The sequence below is a fragment of the Pimephales promelas genome, chromosome 3 (genome assembly GCF_988280905.1).
Source record: "Pimephales promelas chromosome 3, fPimPro1.hap1.1, whole genome shotgun sequence".
Lineage (NCBI taxonomy): Eukaryota > Metazoa > Chordata > Actinopteri > Cypriniformes > Leuciscidae > Pimephales > Pimephales promelas.
Genome location: NC_142771.1, coordinates 27956398 through 27971660, shown reverse-complemented (window position 1 = coordinate 27971660; position 15263 = coordinate 27956398). Strand labels below are relative to the sequence as shown.

At 40.2% G+C, this 15263-nt stretch overlaps 1 protein-coding gene across 30 annotated transcripts in view; it reads left to right on the top strand.

Annotated features, from left to right (window-relative positions):
- srcin1a (SRC kinase signaling inhibitor 1a) overlaps positions 1 to 15263 on the top strand; it is a 121623-nt gene that overhangs the window by 101591 nt on the left and 4769 nt on the right. For 13 of the 30 annotated variants that reach the window (XM_089128671.1, XM_089128670.1, XM_089128667.1 and 10 more), the window contains 7 exons: positions 351 to 481; positions 598 to 745; positions 861 to 1170; positions 3720 to 4145; positions 4995 to 5147; positions 8331 to 8390; positions 8472 to 9739. In XM_089128671.1, the coding sequence (XP_088984797.1) occupies positions 351 to 481; positions 598 to 745; positions 861 to 1170; positions 3720 to 4145; positions 4995 to 5147; positions 8331 to 8390; positions 8472 to 9344 (2101 nt within the window). In that variant the 3' untranslated portion in view covers positions 9345 to 9739. Of the gene's footprint in view, positions 1 to 350; positions 482 to 597; positions 746 to 860; positions 1171 to 3719; positions 4146 to 4994; positions 5148 to 7118; positions 7218 to 8327; positions 8391 to 8471; positions 9741 to 10691; positions 10806 to 15263 lie in introns of those variants that run through there. The other 17 variants (XM_089128684.1, XM_089128685.1, XM_089128682.1 and 14 more) reach the window with 4 other exon arrangements.

Here is a 15263-nt window from a genome sequence, read left to right as displayed (position 1 = left end):
CTGTTTGTAACAAACCATTTTGTGGTCGGTGGATTTATTTGACGTGGTTAAATTGGATTTTGAGTGTAAACACTCCGACTGTGTCTCTGTCGTTTAGTGCTTATACACCCTGCTGCACTGACACTTATTCAAATGCGTGCCGACGCTGTAGCGGGCTTGGGATTTTCACTCGTCTCGTTCTACATTTTTGCACTTTTAAATGTCATAAACATCAAAAAGTGCTAGATTCCCTTCTGTGTAATAACTTCCAGTAATAAGTCGTCATTTATTCAGTGACATTTAACAAACCATGCTTTTTCTGAAACAATCAATATGTCATAAAACTAATGAGAGGATGTTTGTGTTGACAGTGATCTGGAAAAGTCAGTGGAGGAAATCCAAAAGGAGATGTCCGTCAGTCACCGACATGTGACAGTGCAGGAGCTGGAGGAGAAAAGCTCGCTGCTGCGGAAACTGGGAGAGACTCTTACAGAGCTGAAGAGTGAGACTCATTTCTGTCCTTCACATCCAGACACTTGAACCTCAGCTTTGTTTAGTTACAGAAGAGAGAGTCAGCGGTGCTCGTTCACTGTTTTCCTATTGGTCTCTCTCTTTCAGATCAGTTCCCAGGGCTCCAGAGTAAAATGCGGGTGGTGTTACGAGTGGAAGTGGAAGCCGTGAAATTCCTGAAAGAGGAGCCACACAGACTGGACGCCCTACTTAAACGCTGCAAATCGATCACGGAAACTCTCACCACACTGAGGAGGTAGACAAACACTTACTGACTGCAATGATTGAATCATTCCTTGTCTAGCCACATGGTCTGACTCTGTCTCAATTTCCTCGTCATCATTTTGAGTGCTATAATATGGTTTAATCAGGCAGGTCAATGAGGGAGTATGGAAAGCCCAGGATGAGTATTCCAGCCCCTCTCCTAAACTCGGAGGAGGGGACGATTACAGGAAGAACTCAGACTTTGACATTCCAACCAGCCCACCGCTAAACCTCAATGAGACCAGCCTGGCTAACTGGAGCCCTCACTCGGGTCAATGCCACGCTCACTCTAACCCGTCTCATGCTCACCGGGAGAAAGATTCTCATGGGTTGGTGGGCTCATTGAAGGGACGGGGCCTGGAGGAGCTGGGGGGGCGAGGCGGGACTGATAAGGCCTCGTCTGTGGAAGTGAGACTGGTGAGGAATTAGATTTAAGATGCGAGGAATTGTTCATCTGTTGAATAATTGCGTTTTAAATGTATGGAATATGAATACCTTTTTTAATTTAGGAATGTTGTTTTAATATGTAAGGTCCGATTTGATTATATTAGGTATATTTTTAACATTTAAAGGAGAACTCTGGTCAATTTTAACATGGAGCTCATTTTTTCGTACATTTGGAGTGCTGTCAGTACAGACAAAAACAACAATCGGTGTTGCCTACACCGTGTTATTGTCTTTTTAAAATCCTCACCCTGCTGACTTCAATAAGTTCTAAACCTGCTTTTAGCCTCTTAACAGCCTTGATTTGTCATTACGAGTGCACAGCCATGTGAGTCGTGTTATTAAGAGTGACCACGGTCAATCTGACTGCAGTAGATGTGAAAGATATGAATAAAAATGATGTTAATTCAGCCAGCTCGCATACCTCTATTTGCTTCCTGTTTTCGTTCGAAGCCCATAGTAGTCGATTGTCGATCTTACGCACGAGATCATTGGTGAATATCATCTGAAACCTCCTCCGTGTGTCCAACATCTGATTCGGATGAACTATTCATTTGAGCTCATATTCTCAGAACACCAGACAGTGGTAGGTTTGAGATGATATTCACCAATGATCGCGTGCGTGAACTCAAAAATCGACTACTGTGGGCTTCGACCGAAAACAGGAAGCAAATAGAGGTATGTGAGCTGGCTGAATTAACATCATTTTTATTCATATCATTCACATCTACTGCAGTCAGATTGACCGTGGTCACTCTTAAAGGGTTAGTTCACCCAAAAATGAAAATTCTGTCAGTATTTACTCACCCTCATGTTGTTCCAACCCCGTAAGACCTTCGTTCATCTTCGGAAAACAAATTAAGATATTTTTGATTAAATCTGAGAGCTGGATCGCTCCTCCATACTAGTCCATATGGCTTCTTGAGGAATTGAAACTTGCTGGCCTCAAAGTTATTAAAGGCTCCATTAAAATAGTCCCAGTGACTACAGTGGCTCAATCTTAAGTTTATCAAACGACGAGAATACTTTTTGTGCCAAAAACAAACAAAAATAATTACTTTATTTCAACTATTCACTTCCTTCTCTATGGGCCTGTAGTCAGTTAACATAGTGTGGTAGCGTAGAGCTACACCACACGTAGGCTCACTATTGGCCGACGCTGGTCATGTGTGTGAAGCTTACACTATTATACTAGTGAACTGACTCGAGGCAGAGAGAGAAGTAAATGAATAGTTGAAATAAAGTCGTTATTTTTGTTGTTTTTTGCCCACAAAAAGTGTTCTCGTCATTTGATAAACTTAAGATTGAGCCACTGAAGTCACTTGGACTATTTTAACGATGTCTTTAATAATTTTTCGAGGCCGGTTTCAATCCCTCAAGAAGCCTATGGACTAGTGTGGAGGAGTGATCCAGCTCTCAGATTTAATCAAAAATATCTTAATTTGTGTTCCAAAGATGAACGAAGGTCTTACGGGGTTGGAACAACATGAGGGTGAGTAAATACTGACAGAATTTTCATTTTTGGGTGAACTAACCCTTTAATAACACCACTCACATGGCTGTGCATTCATAATGACAAATCAAGGATGTTAAGAGGCTAAAAGCAGGTTTATAACATGCCCCATTGAAGTCAGCAGGGTGCGAATTTTAAAAAGACGATAACACGGCGTGGGCAACACCGATTTTTCGACAGCACTCCAAATGTACAAAAAATGAGCTCAATGTTAAAATAGCCTTGAGTTCTCCTTTAAAGCATTTATTCCAAGGTAAAAATCATTCTGAATAAAGTATTCATGTATTCAAGTAAAAGTTTTCAAGTAAACTATTCAAGCCGCTGAAAAGAATGACAACAATTTAATTTATGATTAAAAATGCTCATTGTGGAAAAGTGACAGAACTTATGTGATGGGGTTCATAGAGATACACTGCAATTCAAACTATTTTTTCTTTTGAAAGAAATGACTACTTTTATTGAGCAAGAAAGCATCAAATTGTTCAAACGTGTCAAAATATTTGTTTAAAAAAAAACTATCTATTGATCAAAGAATCCTGCAAAAATCACTTATCATGGTTCCACGCAAAAATATTAATCAGCACAACTGTTTTAAACATTGATAATAAGAAGAAATGAGCATCAAATCAGTATATTAGATCGATTTCTGAAGGATCAAGGAGTAATGATGCTGAAAATTCAGCTTTGACATCACAGAACTAAATTACTATTATTTTAAATTGTAATAATATATCGCACTTACTGTATACTGTTTTTACAGTATTTTTGATTAGATAAATGCAGTCTTGGGTGAATACAAGAGACTCCTTTCAAAAACATTATAATATAACATCTTACAATCCCCAAACTTTTAAACAGTACTGTATATAGTTAGCTTTTAAAATCTTTTGAATGTTTTTAGAGCTGAAAATTCGCTCTTGGTCTGAAAAGGCTTTAACAGTGGAAGTTGTTTACTAGCTGTTTTTAAACACTAATGATCTTATAAAATTTCATCTGCGTGTCTCCTCAGGCAGCAGAGCGGGACTGGGAAGAGAAGAGGGCCAGTCTAACACAGTACAGTGCTCAGGACATTAATCGACTATTGGAGGAGACTCAGGCTGAGCTCATGAAGGCCATTCCTGACTTGGACTTTGCCGCCAAGCAGATCAAACCTGCTCAGAACCAGAATCAAAACCAAAACCAAAACCAAAACCAGAGCCAGAGTCCATCCAGCACCAATGCCACACCTGAACACAGGCCTAATAAACCTCAACATAAACTCTCCAGTAAAGATGGCGGATCCAGAAGAGGCTCGGATGAACTGACAGTGGCAAGGTATCGTACAGAGAAGCCCTCAAAATCACCCCCTCCTCCACCTCCCCGCCGGAGTTTCCCCTCCTCCCCTGGGCTTACTACACGCAGTGGAGAGATGATCATGCCTGGAAAGATTATGAAGGTGACTGGCAACATACAGAAATACATGACACACACATTTGTGCATGCAAACTTGCTCAAACATGTATATGCGAGCTGTTCCTGAAGGAGAAACACACAGAGAGGAATCAGGGGAACGCACTACATCACTTTTATTTGAGTGCAGGGTCTCAAAAATGTCAGGCATCTCATAAAAGCCACCTCTGTTTGTGGGTATGTTAGTTATGGTTGATATTTTTTTATCACCCTAGCTGTTCCTGTGGTGATAAATCACCCGATGGTAACAGGTGACTTTGAAAGAGATTAAAAAGATTTAGTTGGTTCTGTGTGTTAATTTCCCTTGTGTTTACTATTATTTAAGATTTAATTATGACTTTACAATGGGACATATTCTGCACATTTGCAGGCGTTGTGTTATAATTTCATGGAAGTCAAGTATAATGTTAGTCAAAACAGCCGTATTAGTTCATTCATACATGCATACATTTACACATAAATGCATAAATATTTATATTTCATAATACTGATCAATTAATTCATTAATTGGGTAAAACTTTACAATAAGGTTCATTAGTTAACATTAGTAAATGCATGAACTAACGATGAGCAATGCATTAGTTACAGTGTTTATTAATCTTTGTTAATGTTAGTTAATATAAATACAGCTTGATTAGTTATTTAATTCAATATTTTCTTGTTCGGATGTTTTTTATTGAAACAGTCCATATAAAATCATTTTTGTGGTCATTGTTTATGTATATACAAACAGTATGTCTTCATAGTACATCAAACTTATTTCAAAAGAAAAAAATATTTAAAGTGCATATTGTATTTTCAGATTTGTCCTTTTTATATTTGTGCATGTAAACAGAAGTCAGAATCAGAGGAGAGCGAGTCTCTGAAGCCACAGGTTAAGCTGCGGAGGAGTATATCCGAAGCCCCCCGATCGGCCTCCACCCCTCCGACCATCGCTGGTGGAGAGCGAGAAGAGGGCGACGATGACAAGCTAACAGCTGAGCTGGAGGTGAGCACATGTTTCACCTGAGGAATCACACCAGACCGTCTGTGCCCTAACGGATGAAGTGTTAATGTTGGTGATTAATGTCCATATGCCATAAGCACCAGATGTGTCTGCTGCACACCCGCAAAGCAATGCAATTACGTTCACACGCACATTCATACACACAAAGGTGGGTTCTACCATTTGGATGGTTTGCTCATTCATTAAGTACACATTAGCTGGCAGGAGATCTGAATTTCTGTCTGTGCTCGTTGGCTCATGACCTATTAAGCTCAAATGAGTGGTTTGACAATGTCTTGTGCTGTACTGACGTAAAGTGCTGTTAGTTAAGCACTAGTGAGTGTATTGTGGTATACCGCTTGTGTCTAATTTAACTGTAGTTAAAAACCATAACGCCTAAAATATGCCACATCACTTATGCATATACTTTATTTCTAGATTAATTAGTAGCTTCAGAGCAGGATTATGAGCCCGATTTTATGAAAGTTCGTATCTACAGCACGAATGTCATTTCTCGTGCCATTTATATGCCAAAAATAGTTTTTGCATGTATATGGTACGCGTTTTTCGCGTGCATATGATACACACTTTTTGGCATATAGTAAGTACGAACTCCCCACCCCCCTTCCCCCTAAACCTACCCAAGGGGTTTTCAGTGCGTAGCATATGCACGCAAAAAACATTTTTGGCATAGAAATGTCACGTGAAATGACAATCATGGTACAGATACACATTTTCATGAGACTGTGTTGGGATTATGCACCACTCCACTTGAATCCCTTCTACTTGTCAATTCTATTTCAGAATTTGAAGGATGCAGAGTTGTAATTTGAATTAGAATTTATTGAAGTTGAATAGAAATTAAATAGTTTTAATATATATATATATATATAATTATAATTATTAATATTGTGTACAGATTAAAAAAAAAGCTCTTTTTGCCACTCATTGGGTCGTAACTGCAGTCATTCCGGCCGATGGACACCACGTGCATACCCTCTATTGAAGTATTAGTCTTTCAAAACAAACAAACCAACCAACAAAAATATTACAGGCCCCAAACTTTTGAACGCCAAAAGTATTTATATAAACATTTATGACACATTTTTAATAAATAAATTTGTTTTTCAAAGTTTTGACGGTATTGAGTTTAGAGAAATTACACATATGTAATGATGCAATTATTCATCACCAAACATTTAAAGGACTGTGCTAAATTTCTTTAAACTGCAATTCCAAAACTATAATTCCAATTTAGCATCCTATGTACTACTACCACCAATTTAAATTCCAACTTTTGCCCAATTCTGCTTCAGAACATGCTGCAAATCTTTTAATGTATTGATGCTCAATTAAATTCTAAACTTTCTCCCCATCCGTCTCTATTTACATATTATCATTTTGCCTGGAGTTCACTATATTTATTTCTCCTGACTGACACCACTTGAGCTGTGTTGGTGTTGATTTTAAGCTTCCTTGACCTGCTTCAGGGCAGAAACACAAACAAACACTGCCACACAAACTGCAAGGCTCATTAACACCAAGTAGACAGATTTTGTTATCTTGGTTGACTGGATGACAGGTTAAGCGAGCAGATGTCTCTTGTCCTCCATTCCCACTGCATTTCTCTGTTGGAAACCCTGTGGAGACCTGTGGAGATCTGACACCATGCCGACCTCTCTCTCAAACCTAATGAGCCTCACAAGTTGCGTCTCAATACAAACCCATAACTCAATAACACAATACTCCACATTAAGCATTGATGAATAAATAGCTACAAGGTACAGTGTGTAATTTCTGATGGTAGGACATGTTCCACCCAGTTAAAGTGATATTGAATTATGGTATTTACAACCCTGTATGTAAATGTGTAAGTCCTTAATGATTTACTTTCTCATGAGGAATCCTGTTTGAACTGATATTGTGCATCCCATATTTTTTCATTCATTCTCTTCAATCTCCCTGAACGCTCAGCTCTTTGAGCGATATCTGATCCCCCCCCTGCCCTCTCCCAGGAAACACCCTCCTCCCTCTAGTTTACAGCTATTGCCCCATCTGCCCTCGGCTGGACAGGTAACGGCCACTACTGCAAGCTTTTGTGGACTGCTGTTGTACACTCACACATGCATCTATAGTTTACCCCAAATGCTCAAAGTGTCTCTCTGAAATGTTAGTCATGCTCAAATGTAGAGAGATGCTCTCAGGTACACACTCACACACACAAAAACAAAACCAGAAAGATATTCCCACATCACAGTGAGCACAATCACAATTAAACATTCACCACCTATAAAGTGTGTGTGTGTGGCCTTGCCAGTGCATGTCTGCTTTGTGTGTTGAAATGCCCAATTTCCTCACTGAAGGTTGTTTGATATTTTATTGTGGTAGCACTCTCACAGATTTCTTAATGTTGCTGTTTTTAAATTTGTATTGAGCACAGAGGAAAAGCTCTGTGATCTTTAAAGGGATAGTTCATGTAAAAACGAATGTTTTGTCATTAACTCACTCTCATGGCGTTCCAAACCCATATGACTTCTGACGAATTATGACTATATTAAAGCATACAACTTTTTTGTTGTATTTGCTCTTTACCGTACAGCTAAAATGATTGGGGACTGAAGGTAAAAAACAAGTAGTGCATAAGACTCAAGCACTATATTTCAAGTTTTCTAAATCCATGACACTTTTAATACTAAACGTTATAATACTTTTGTGTGGTGATCTAAACCAACATTTAAGTTAATTAAAGAAATAAAGCTGAGTTAGATATGCCAATAAATCAGCTATTCCGATTCACAAAAATAGCCTGAATACTTTGTTCACAAATCACTCAACTGACTCAATGATACAATCACAACAGTTAACAGCTCAATGAAGGGAAAGATTAACAGTGAATAACATTCGATTTTAGTAATTTCCTCACAAAACAAGACTATAGCATGTCAAATGGACTATTTTTTGGACTACTTTATGGTTCTTTTGCATCCTTCGAAGCTTGAAGACAAGGTAATTACCTTAAAAAATAGTGACTACAACAGTCTTCAGAATGTGTACCACTGATTTTGACCGTCATGAACGCAAGTAAATGATTACACCGTGAACTATTCCCTAATGTGTGTGCATATTTATGTGTTTTTTATATCACTTTGTATCTCTAAGTGTGTTATGCTATATATGTACCAGCAGCCGTCTGCATCTCAGTCTGGTTATCATGAACACTCCAGTGATTTTACAGAGAAACCTCTGGTAAGAGGCTCACATTTACATTAACCTTAGAAACTTTTTATGAATCACATTTTAGGGTAAATAACTCCTGCTATATTTCAGATGCAGCATGAGATGACCTCCACTCCAGTTCCCCAGATAGTCTTGACTGAATGTAACTCTCTCCCCACGTCTCCTTCTGAGGACTCAGCACAGACCAGACCGTCTGACGGTGCTCAGACAAAAAAAGACAATAACACTGGAAACGACATCAGAGTAAGCTACTTCAGCCACATTGTGAGGACTCCCCGTCTGTCGCTGTGGAAACAAGACTTGACAACCAGCCAAAAAGTCCCTCGGATGCAAGACTTGGATGCTGCCCAGAGGGAACTCCAGAGTCCTGTCCAGGATGTGACCCAGTCGTGCCCGCCTTTAACAAAGGAGAGGGCAATTAAACAGCCCCTGAGGAGGGAGCCACGGGTTCAGGAGTCTCTCGAGGCGACGACAGAACCGAAAGACGAGCAAAAGAGAAAGTCGGACACTACATTGTCCGTCTTGAGGCAAAATGGGCCCGTAGAGACATCTCAAGTCGGTTTGATCCGTACTCAAGGCGTTGGAGGGGAAAAGGAAGACATCTGCCACAGCACGTACCGTCGACTGGACAGTCTGGAGGAAACCATCCGTGAGCTGGAGCTCAGCCTGATGGAGTTCAGCACTGATCCTCACACAGGAGACATCTTGCCCACGTCAGCCCAGACGCCGCAGAGTTCCTCCACCCAGAGATCCGGCAGCCCTCCACATACAGAACACAACCATAGAGACGAAGGAGAAACAAACAAACCCATTGTCCCACCCAAACCGTCCTGCGTCAGTTCATCCACAGCCAAGGTTCAACCTTCATCCCTGGTCTTTCTTTCATTCTTTCAATCTTCTCGGCTATCTTTCTTCCTCTCTGGTGGAAAGGTTTTGGTCTCTTCTGCTGGGTTGCTCAACTAGATCAGTTTGTGTTGTTTTTGCAAATGCTTTGATAAATTGTTTGCCTCCAGCCTCTGTAGAAAAACTTATTGTATCTTTCGCACAATAAATTCTCTTGTTTCCTTCTCTTCTTCATTAGCCTAACTCTTTTTTTCCCCCTTAAAATGAGTTTGCAATTTGATTACTTCCCCCTTATCTTATTTTCCTCTGGTACATTGGACATTTTTATGTGTTTTTCTCTTAAAATAAAAAGATAAAGTCCAGGGTAGCTCTTCGAAACTACTCCAGTGATGTTGCATAATTTATGTGTTGTTGTCTTCTCTCACATTTGTCTTCGGAAAGTAGTGCAGGGTAAACCACCTTTTAGTGAGCGTGATACGAAGCAGCAATCCACCAGACGTCATGTGTATTACCAACGCATTCTCATCCCAAGGCGTCACATACGACGCTTTTGCCAAAGCGTAGATATGCAACGCACATGACACCCTTTGGGGTCAAATAAGACGCTTCGGTTATGGTAGGTTTAGGTATGGGGTAGGGGTAGGGTTAGGGTTAGACCACTAGGAGGCACCTTCTGCCCCATATATATATATATCTGCGTTTCATTTGACGCATGTGCGTTGCATGTCTACGCTTTGGCAAAAGCGGCGTATATGACGCCTTGGGATGAGAACGGGCTCATATTACTCATCTCCGCTGAGAACACGGCTGATCTCTGTGAGTGACAGAAGGGAAGGATTTGGACGATGTCACTTGTGTTTTCCACAGCGTTTCTCTCAGCCCACACATTTGTACACAAGCCAGCATTGCATCATCCCTCCTAACCATGGTGTTCGAGCCCCTAGCTCTAGGTCGAAGCACGCTGCTGTCGTAGAACAGATGGAGCCTCACAACCATAGGTCCGCATGATTGCAGGCATTATATCCTCTTACAGAGCCCCTCGTTCAGTGATGCTCATTTGCATAAAACACAAAGCTAATGGACCTCCTTGAAGCTTTAAAAGGACTGATGGCTTGTTGTGACTCTAGTGTATGATCTTGTGTAGGTAATATATGAAGAGCAAGGAAGGACTAGAGAAAGTGGTCATTAGTGATTATTGAGAGCTTTTGTCAACTTTGTGCAGAAGTAATAGGATTGATCATTTCTGAATTTGATACTAGAAATCACAGTTAATAATATGAAAGACAAAGAGGACTGCGCTGAGATGCTTGCACGTGTTCTATTAAAAACACATCGCCCTCTTGCACTGTCCTTCTCCTGCCCTTCCTCTGACTGCAAGTGATTGCAAAAACCCTGTTGGAAATTTGATGGAAATGATTACCAGTTATTGTACACAGAACATCTGTTCTTCTCTCTTGTCCATCTCAGACTGGTGGCGCTAGAGCGCTGTCTCGTCTCAAGCATCTGCAGCAAAGCGGATCAGAAAAGGTCAAAACAAGCAAACAGAGAGATGAATTCCTTAAGAACCAGGGTCAACAACAGGTATGATATATCTGTTTATCTATCTATAGTCCTTTTTATAATTCTGCTTACTGTTGTATCATTGTATCATTCTATATCATTTTGTCATTCTATCTATTGTTCTATGGTTTCATCCATCTATCATGTCTGTCTGTCTGTGTGTTGTTCTGTCTAACAATTCTCTCTAATGGCACTTTTCCACTACACAATACCAGCTCGACTTGACTCAGCTCGGCTCGCCTTTGTTTGGTTTGTAGTTGTAAAGTTGTACCTGTTGAAACTTTTTTTTGTATCAACTCCTGCGAGGTTCCAAGCGAGCTGAGGCGATACTAAAATGTGACGTGAAAACCAGAAGCGGACAGACGGCTTTATTACTTGAGTAAAAGTACAGTTACCCCTTGCTAAATTTTACTCAAGTAAAAGTAAATGTACTCTAGTCAGATGTCTACTTAAAGAGTAACTAAACACTAAACCAACTTTTTTTAGTTAATGATCTGTAAGAATGGATCTTTATTAATACCAGTCATTGATTCGAGTAACTTTTTTGGCATTTGTTTATAAAGTGTTCTATGTCAACAATATATGGTGTAAAAACGTCTTAGTGCTGCCCTCTTCAGGTTGAACGGTGGCTACTGCAGTTGAATTTTCCTATTGGATATTTGCGGTTGTACGTGACACAGCGGTTGTTGGTGACATAGGCAAGTTCCAAACAAAGAGATGCGTCTCAGGTGCACGCCCCCTCCGCTGGGCTCTGCCCACTTTTCCAGCATTTTTCAAATATTGCCAGTGGGTGGAGTCAGGCTCTGACCAGGGGTTTAGTTACCCTTTAAGTAAAAGAACTGAAGTACTTGTTTTTAAAAGTACTGGAGTATCATGGTCTTATGAAAAATGTTAATACCTTGGAGAATGTTTTCATCTTTTTACCATGTTGCTTTATTTAACATTTAAGAAAATTTCTGAAAATTCAGAAAATTGAAATAGTCTGGCGAGGTGGGGCCACAGGTTGGTACATTCCCGGGATGGACTGGCTGCATCTTCATCCATTGTTTCGTCCATGGTTTCGTCTGTTATCTAAATCTGACCATGGAGTTGACTTTGGCAGAAAACTGAAGGTGATTGCTGATAGGCTGTCCCAATCAGTGGCGCCTGCACAATCCAATCACGTTTGAGAGGTAAACAACAAATTGAGGGTTTCCGAGATTTTTCTTTTCTCCATTAATTTTTTTATGAGTAGTAACGGGTACTCACGGTTATGGATAGAAATTTAGTGGAGTAAAGACAATGCCGACTGCTGATTGGTCAGAGAGAATGGTCACCATTCACTGTGTCATCATTTCACGCACCAGATGAAGTATTCAGAATATTATCCCGCGATTTGTAAATAGTTTGGCCAGAGATAGTTACTAAACTTACTACTATTATTATGGCAACTCGGAAGAATATGCCGTGGTCAAACGAGGAGGGGCAGACTTTCCTTTTTTGGTGGCCGAAGAGAGGATCCAGTGAGAGCTTGATAGGGCAACGAGGAACGAAAGGTGTCCCTATGACAACCGGGTACTATTTTGTGGCGATGGAAAACGGAGCGAAAAGCGAGCCGAGTCGAGTACTGGTAATGGAAAAGCAACATAATGTTCTATTGTTCCACACATTCTATCTATCTATCGCTCTATCTGTCATTCTGCAGTCTAAATCTATTTAGGCCTAGTTATCTGAGTTAAAATATTGAACTTGTTTTAAGTCTTAGTCCTAGTTTAGTCTTAACTCAGTCTTAAACATATTTAGTCTTCTTCCTATACTTACTGCTTTGTTAGTTTGTATTATTTAAAATATATGCTGAAAGCTCACTGTCTGAAGGCATTTCAGTAACAGTCCATAGCTCAGACTATGCTGAGAGCTTTTAGGAAGAAATGTGTGTGTGTGTGTGTGTGTGTGTACTGTGTGTGTCAGTCACAAGTGAAGTGAGGCTGGGAGGGAACTTTTCTAGCAGTGATGGGAGTGGCGCTGTGGTGCGTCAATCACAGAACATTTGGGACTCTAAAGTGCACTTAAAACCCCCTAACAGAACAAAGAAACCAGAGACAGGTTGGCCTCAGGAGAAGGGGGAGAATGGAAGCATGAAGCTAGAGAATTGGGAAACGCGAGCTCTACAACATAAGCCGAGTGAATGAGACAGGTGGAGAAAACAGAGGAGGTTTGAAAGATGGATTAGAGGGAGAAAAAGACGCACACATACACAGACAGCTGAGGGCCTCTGTGCTTAAGGTAAGGAAAAGATTGATATGCTGGTGCGCTGTAAATCTCCTTACTCAGTTTAATAAATCTGGCCCCTGTTCAACAGGCCATGAATATTAGAAAAGAATCTAATCTTTTATGGGGAAGGAAGAGAGAAACAGATATTGGTGAGAGAACGAGTGAGATCAGAGGGTTCAGTTCTACTATAATTACAGGAGAACATATTTGCTGTTACAGGCACTCCTGCTAAGCTGGATATGATCAGGGTTTAGACTTGTCAGTGTAACAGATAATTAAGTGGACTGCGTGTATCTGTAACTTTCCTTGCTGCAAATGGATACAAACATTTGTGTAGACTGTACACACACCTTTTCACCAGACTCATTTTCATTTATTCCTTTTTTTTTTCTGCATGCTGTGCCTTTTGATCCACATTAAATTCAGGTTTCTACTCTATCCTTCTCTTTCAAATGATTGCTGTCCCTGGCTGAGCAACACATCATTTGATCTCATGAAATGGCGTATGTATGACATGCCAATTCGTATTTCCATTTTTCAACACACATAATCGCTTTTCAGCGTGTTTATGAACGCCGTTGACTTAACGTTACATTACTGTATATATAAATATATGACCTACCTCAACCCTGTCCCTAAACCTACCTGTCACTGGGGTTAATAGCATTTATGAGTCTTCCCCTACCATCCTAGGAAAGAAATATCACTCTCCAGATGTAGATCTACATTTTGCTTCGTTTCGGTCGGACATTTCACGGCGTAGACATACACGCATAGCTCAAAATGTGTTTAGATAACACTAAACGTGTATGTTGACTATACTTCATACAGTCTTTATTGGTCTAATTCACTTGCTGTTTCTGAGTTTGTCTTTATTACTCTAATTATGAAGTGTGAACTGAGTGAAAATTAAATGTACACTAAAAGTGTAGGCTTTTTTTTAAAAAGTGTGCATTTAGTTAATCATCACTATTGTTCAGTAATACATTATACAGTAATATTGTGTACAATGTATAACAACATCTTTGTTTTCTTTTTTAATATATTTTAACATTTTTAGCAGCCTTTATACTCTTCAGTATCAAATGATGGATCAAATGAAAACAGTTGGGCTGCTTAATATTTTTGTAGAAACTGTAATACATTACAGCAAAATAAATGGAATTTTCTCAAATTTAGTAAAAAATCCCTGTTACATGTATTTCTTTAACGTTTTCAATCTCAATTTTTTTACTCAGATTGCGAATATCCAACCATAGTTGTGTTATCTGGGGACTTTTTGAGAAAGCTGGATGAAAATGAAAAGAGTGAGAGAAAATGAAGAGAGGGAGAAGGTTAAAGGGGAAGAGAGATACAGGCGAGAAAAAGATGGAGAGTCTTTTTCTGCTCTATCAGGGTGGAATAATTGGCACTTCATGTGGAAAGACCCAGGCTCTCTGGGCTCTCTCTTCACCCCCATCACTCTCCTCTTCACTCCTTTTATCCGTCCTGTCCATCCATCTCCCTCACAACTACTTAGTTTGAGCAGATCTCACTCGAACACTTTCAGATTCCTGTCACACAGGAACCGAAAGAGTGTTTGTGAGTGACTGATGGAAATAGAAATGTGTATACGCTCATGTTCAATAAACCCACCAAGGTTCCGTGAAAGGTCGGTTTCTTCTAGCGTAGTGCATTGTGGGTGTTTTAAATGTATGTGGATTCGCTCTTATGTGATGAAATCCACGTGTAGAATTGTGTACCAGGCTAGCATCATGCATGAATGATCCTAACCTGAATAACGTTGTCCTGTGTTTGTCTTCCTCCCATCCTCCCCTTCTTCCTGCATTGTCCTCTGTCACCGCTACCTGCCTGCGTGTTACCTGCCATCGTTTCGTCGGCCCTCATGGCAACCATTCACGTCCAACCCCTCAACCCAGTGAGCAGAAGTTAGCGACCCAAACCAACCTGACCTTACTAAGGCTTGTCCACCTCCTCCTCTGCCGTCTTCACCACCACCACTTCTTCATCAGCATCTCCTGACTGAAGCCTACAATCCTTTACCCAGTTCCTCCTAGTCGATCCCGTATAGGTTTAAATGGCCTAAAACATCATGCGGTTGTCAATATTCTCCAGAGCCTCATTCATTCCTGTCTTGTGGGAGAGATGAATGACACATTACAGCTAAACCAAACCTTAAACATCTCGCAATATGTTTTTATTCTTAGTTTTTACGCTCTGTTTCTTCTC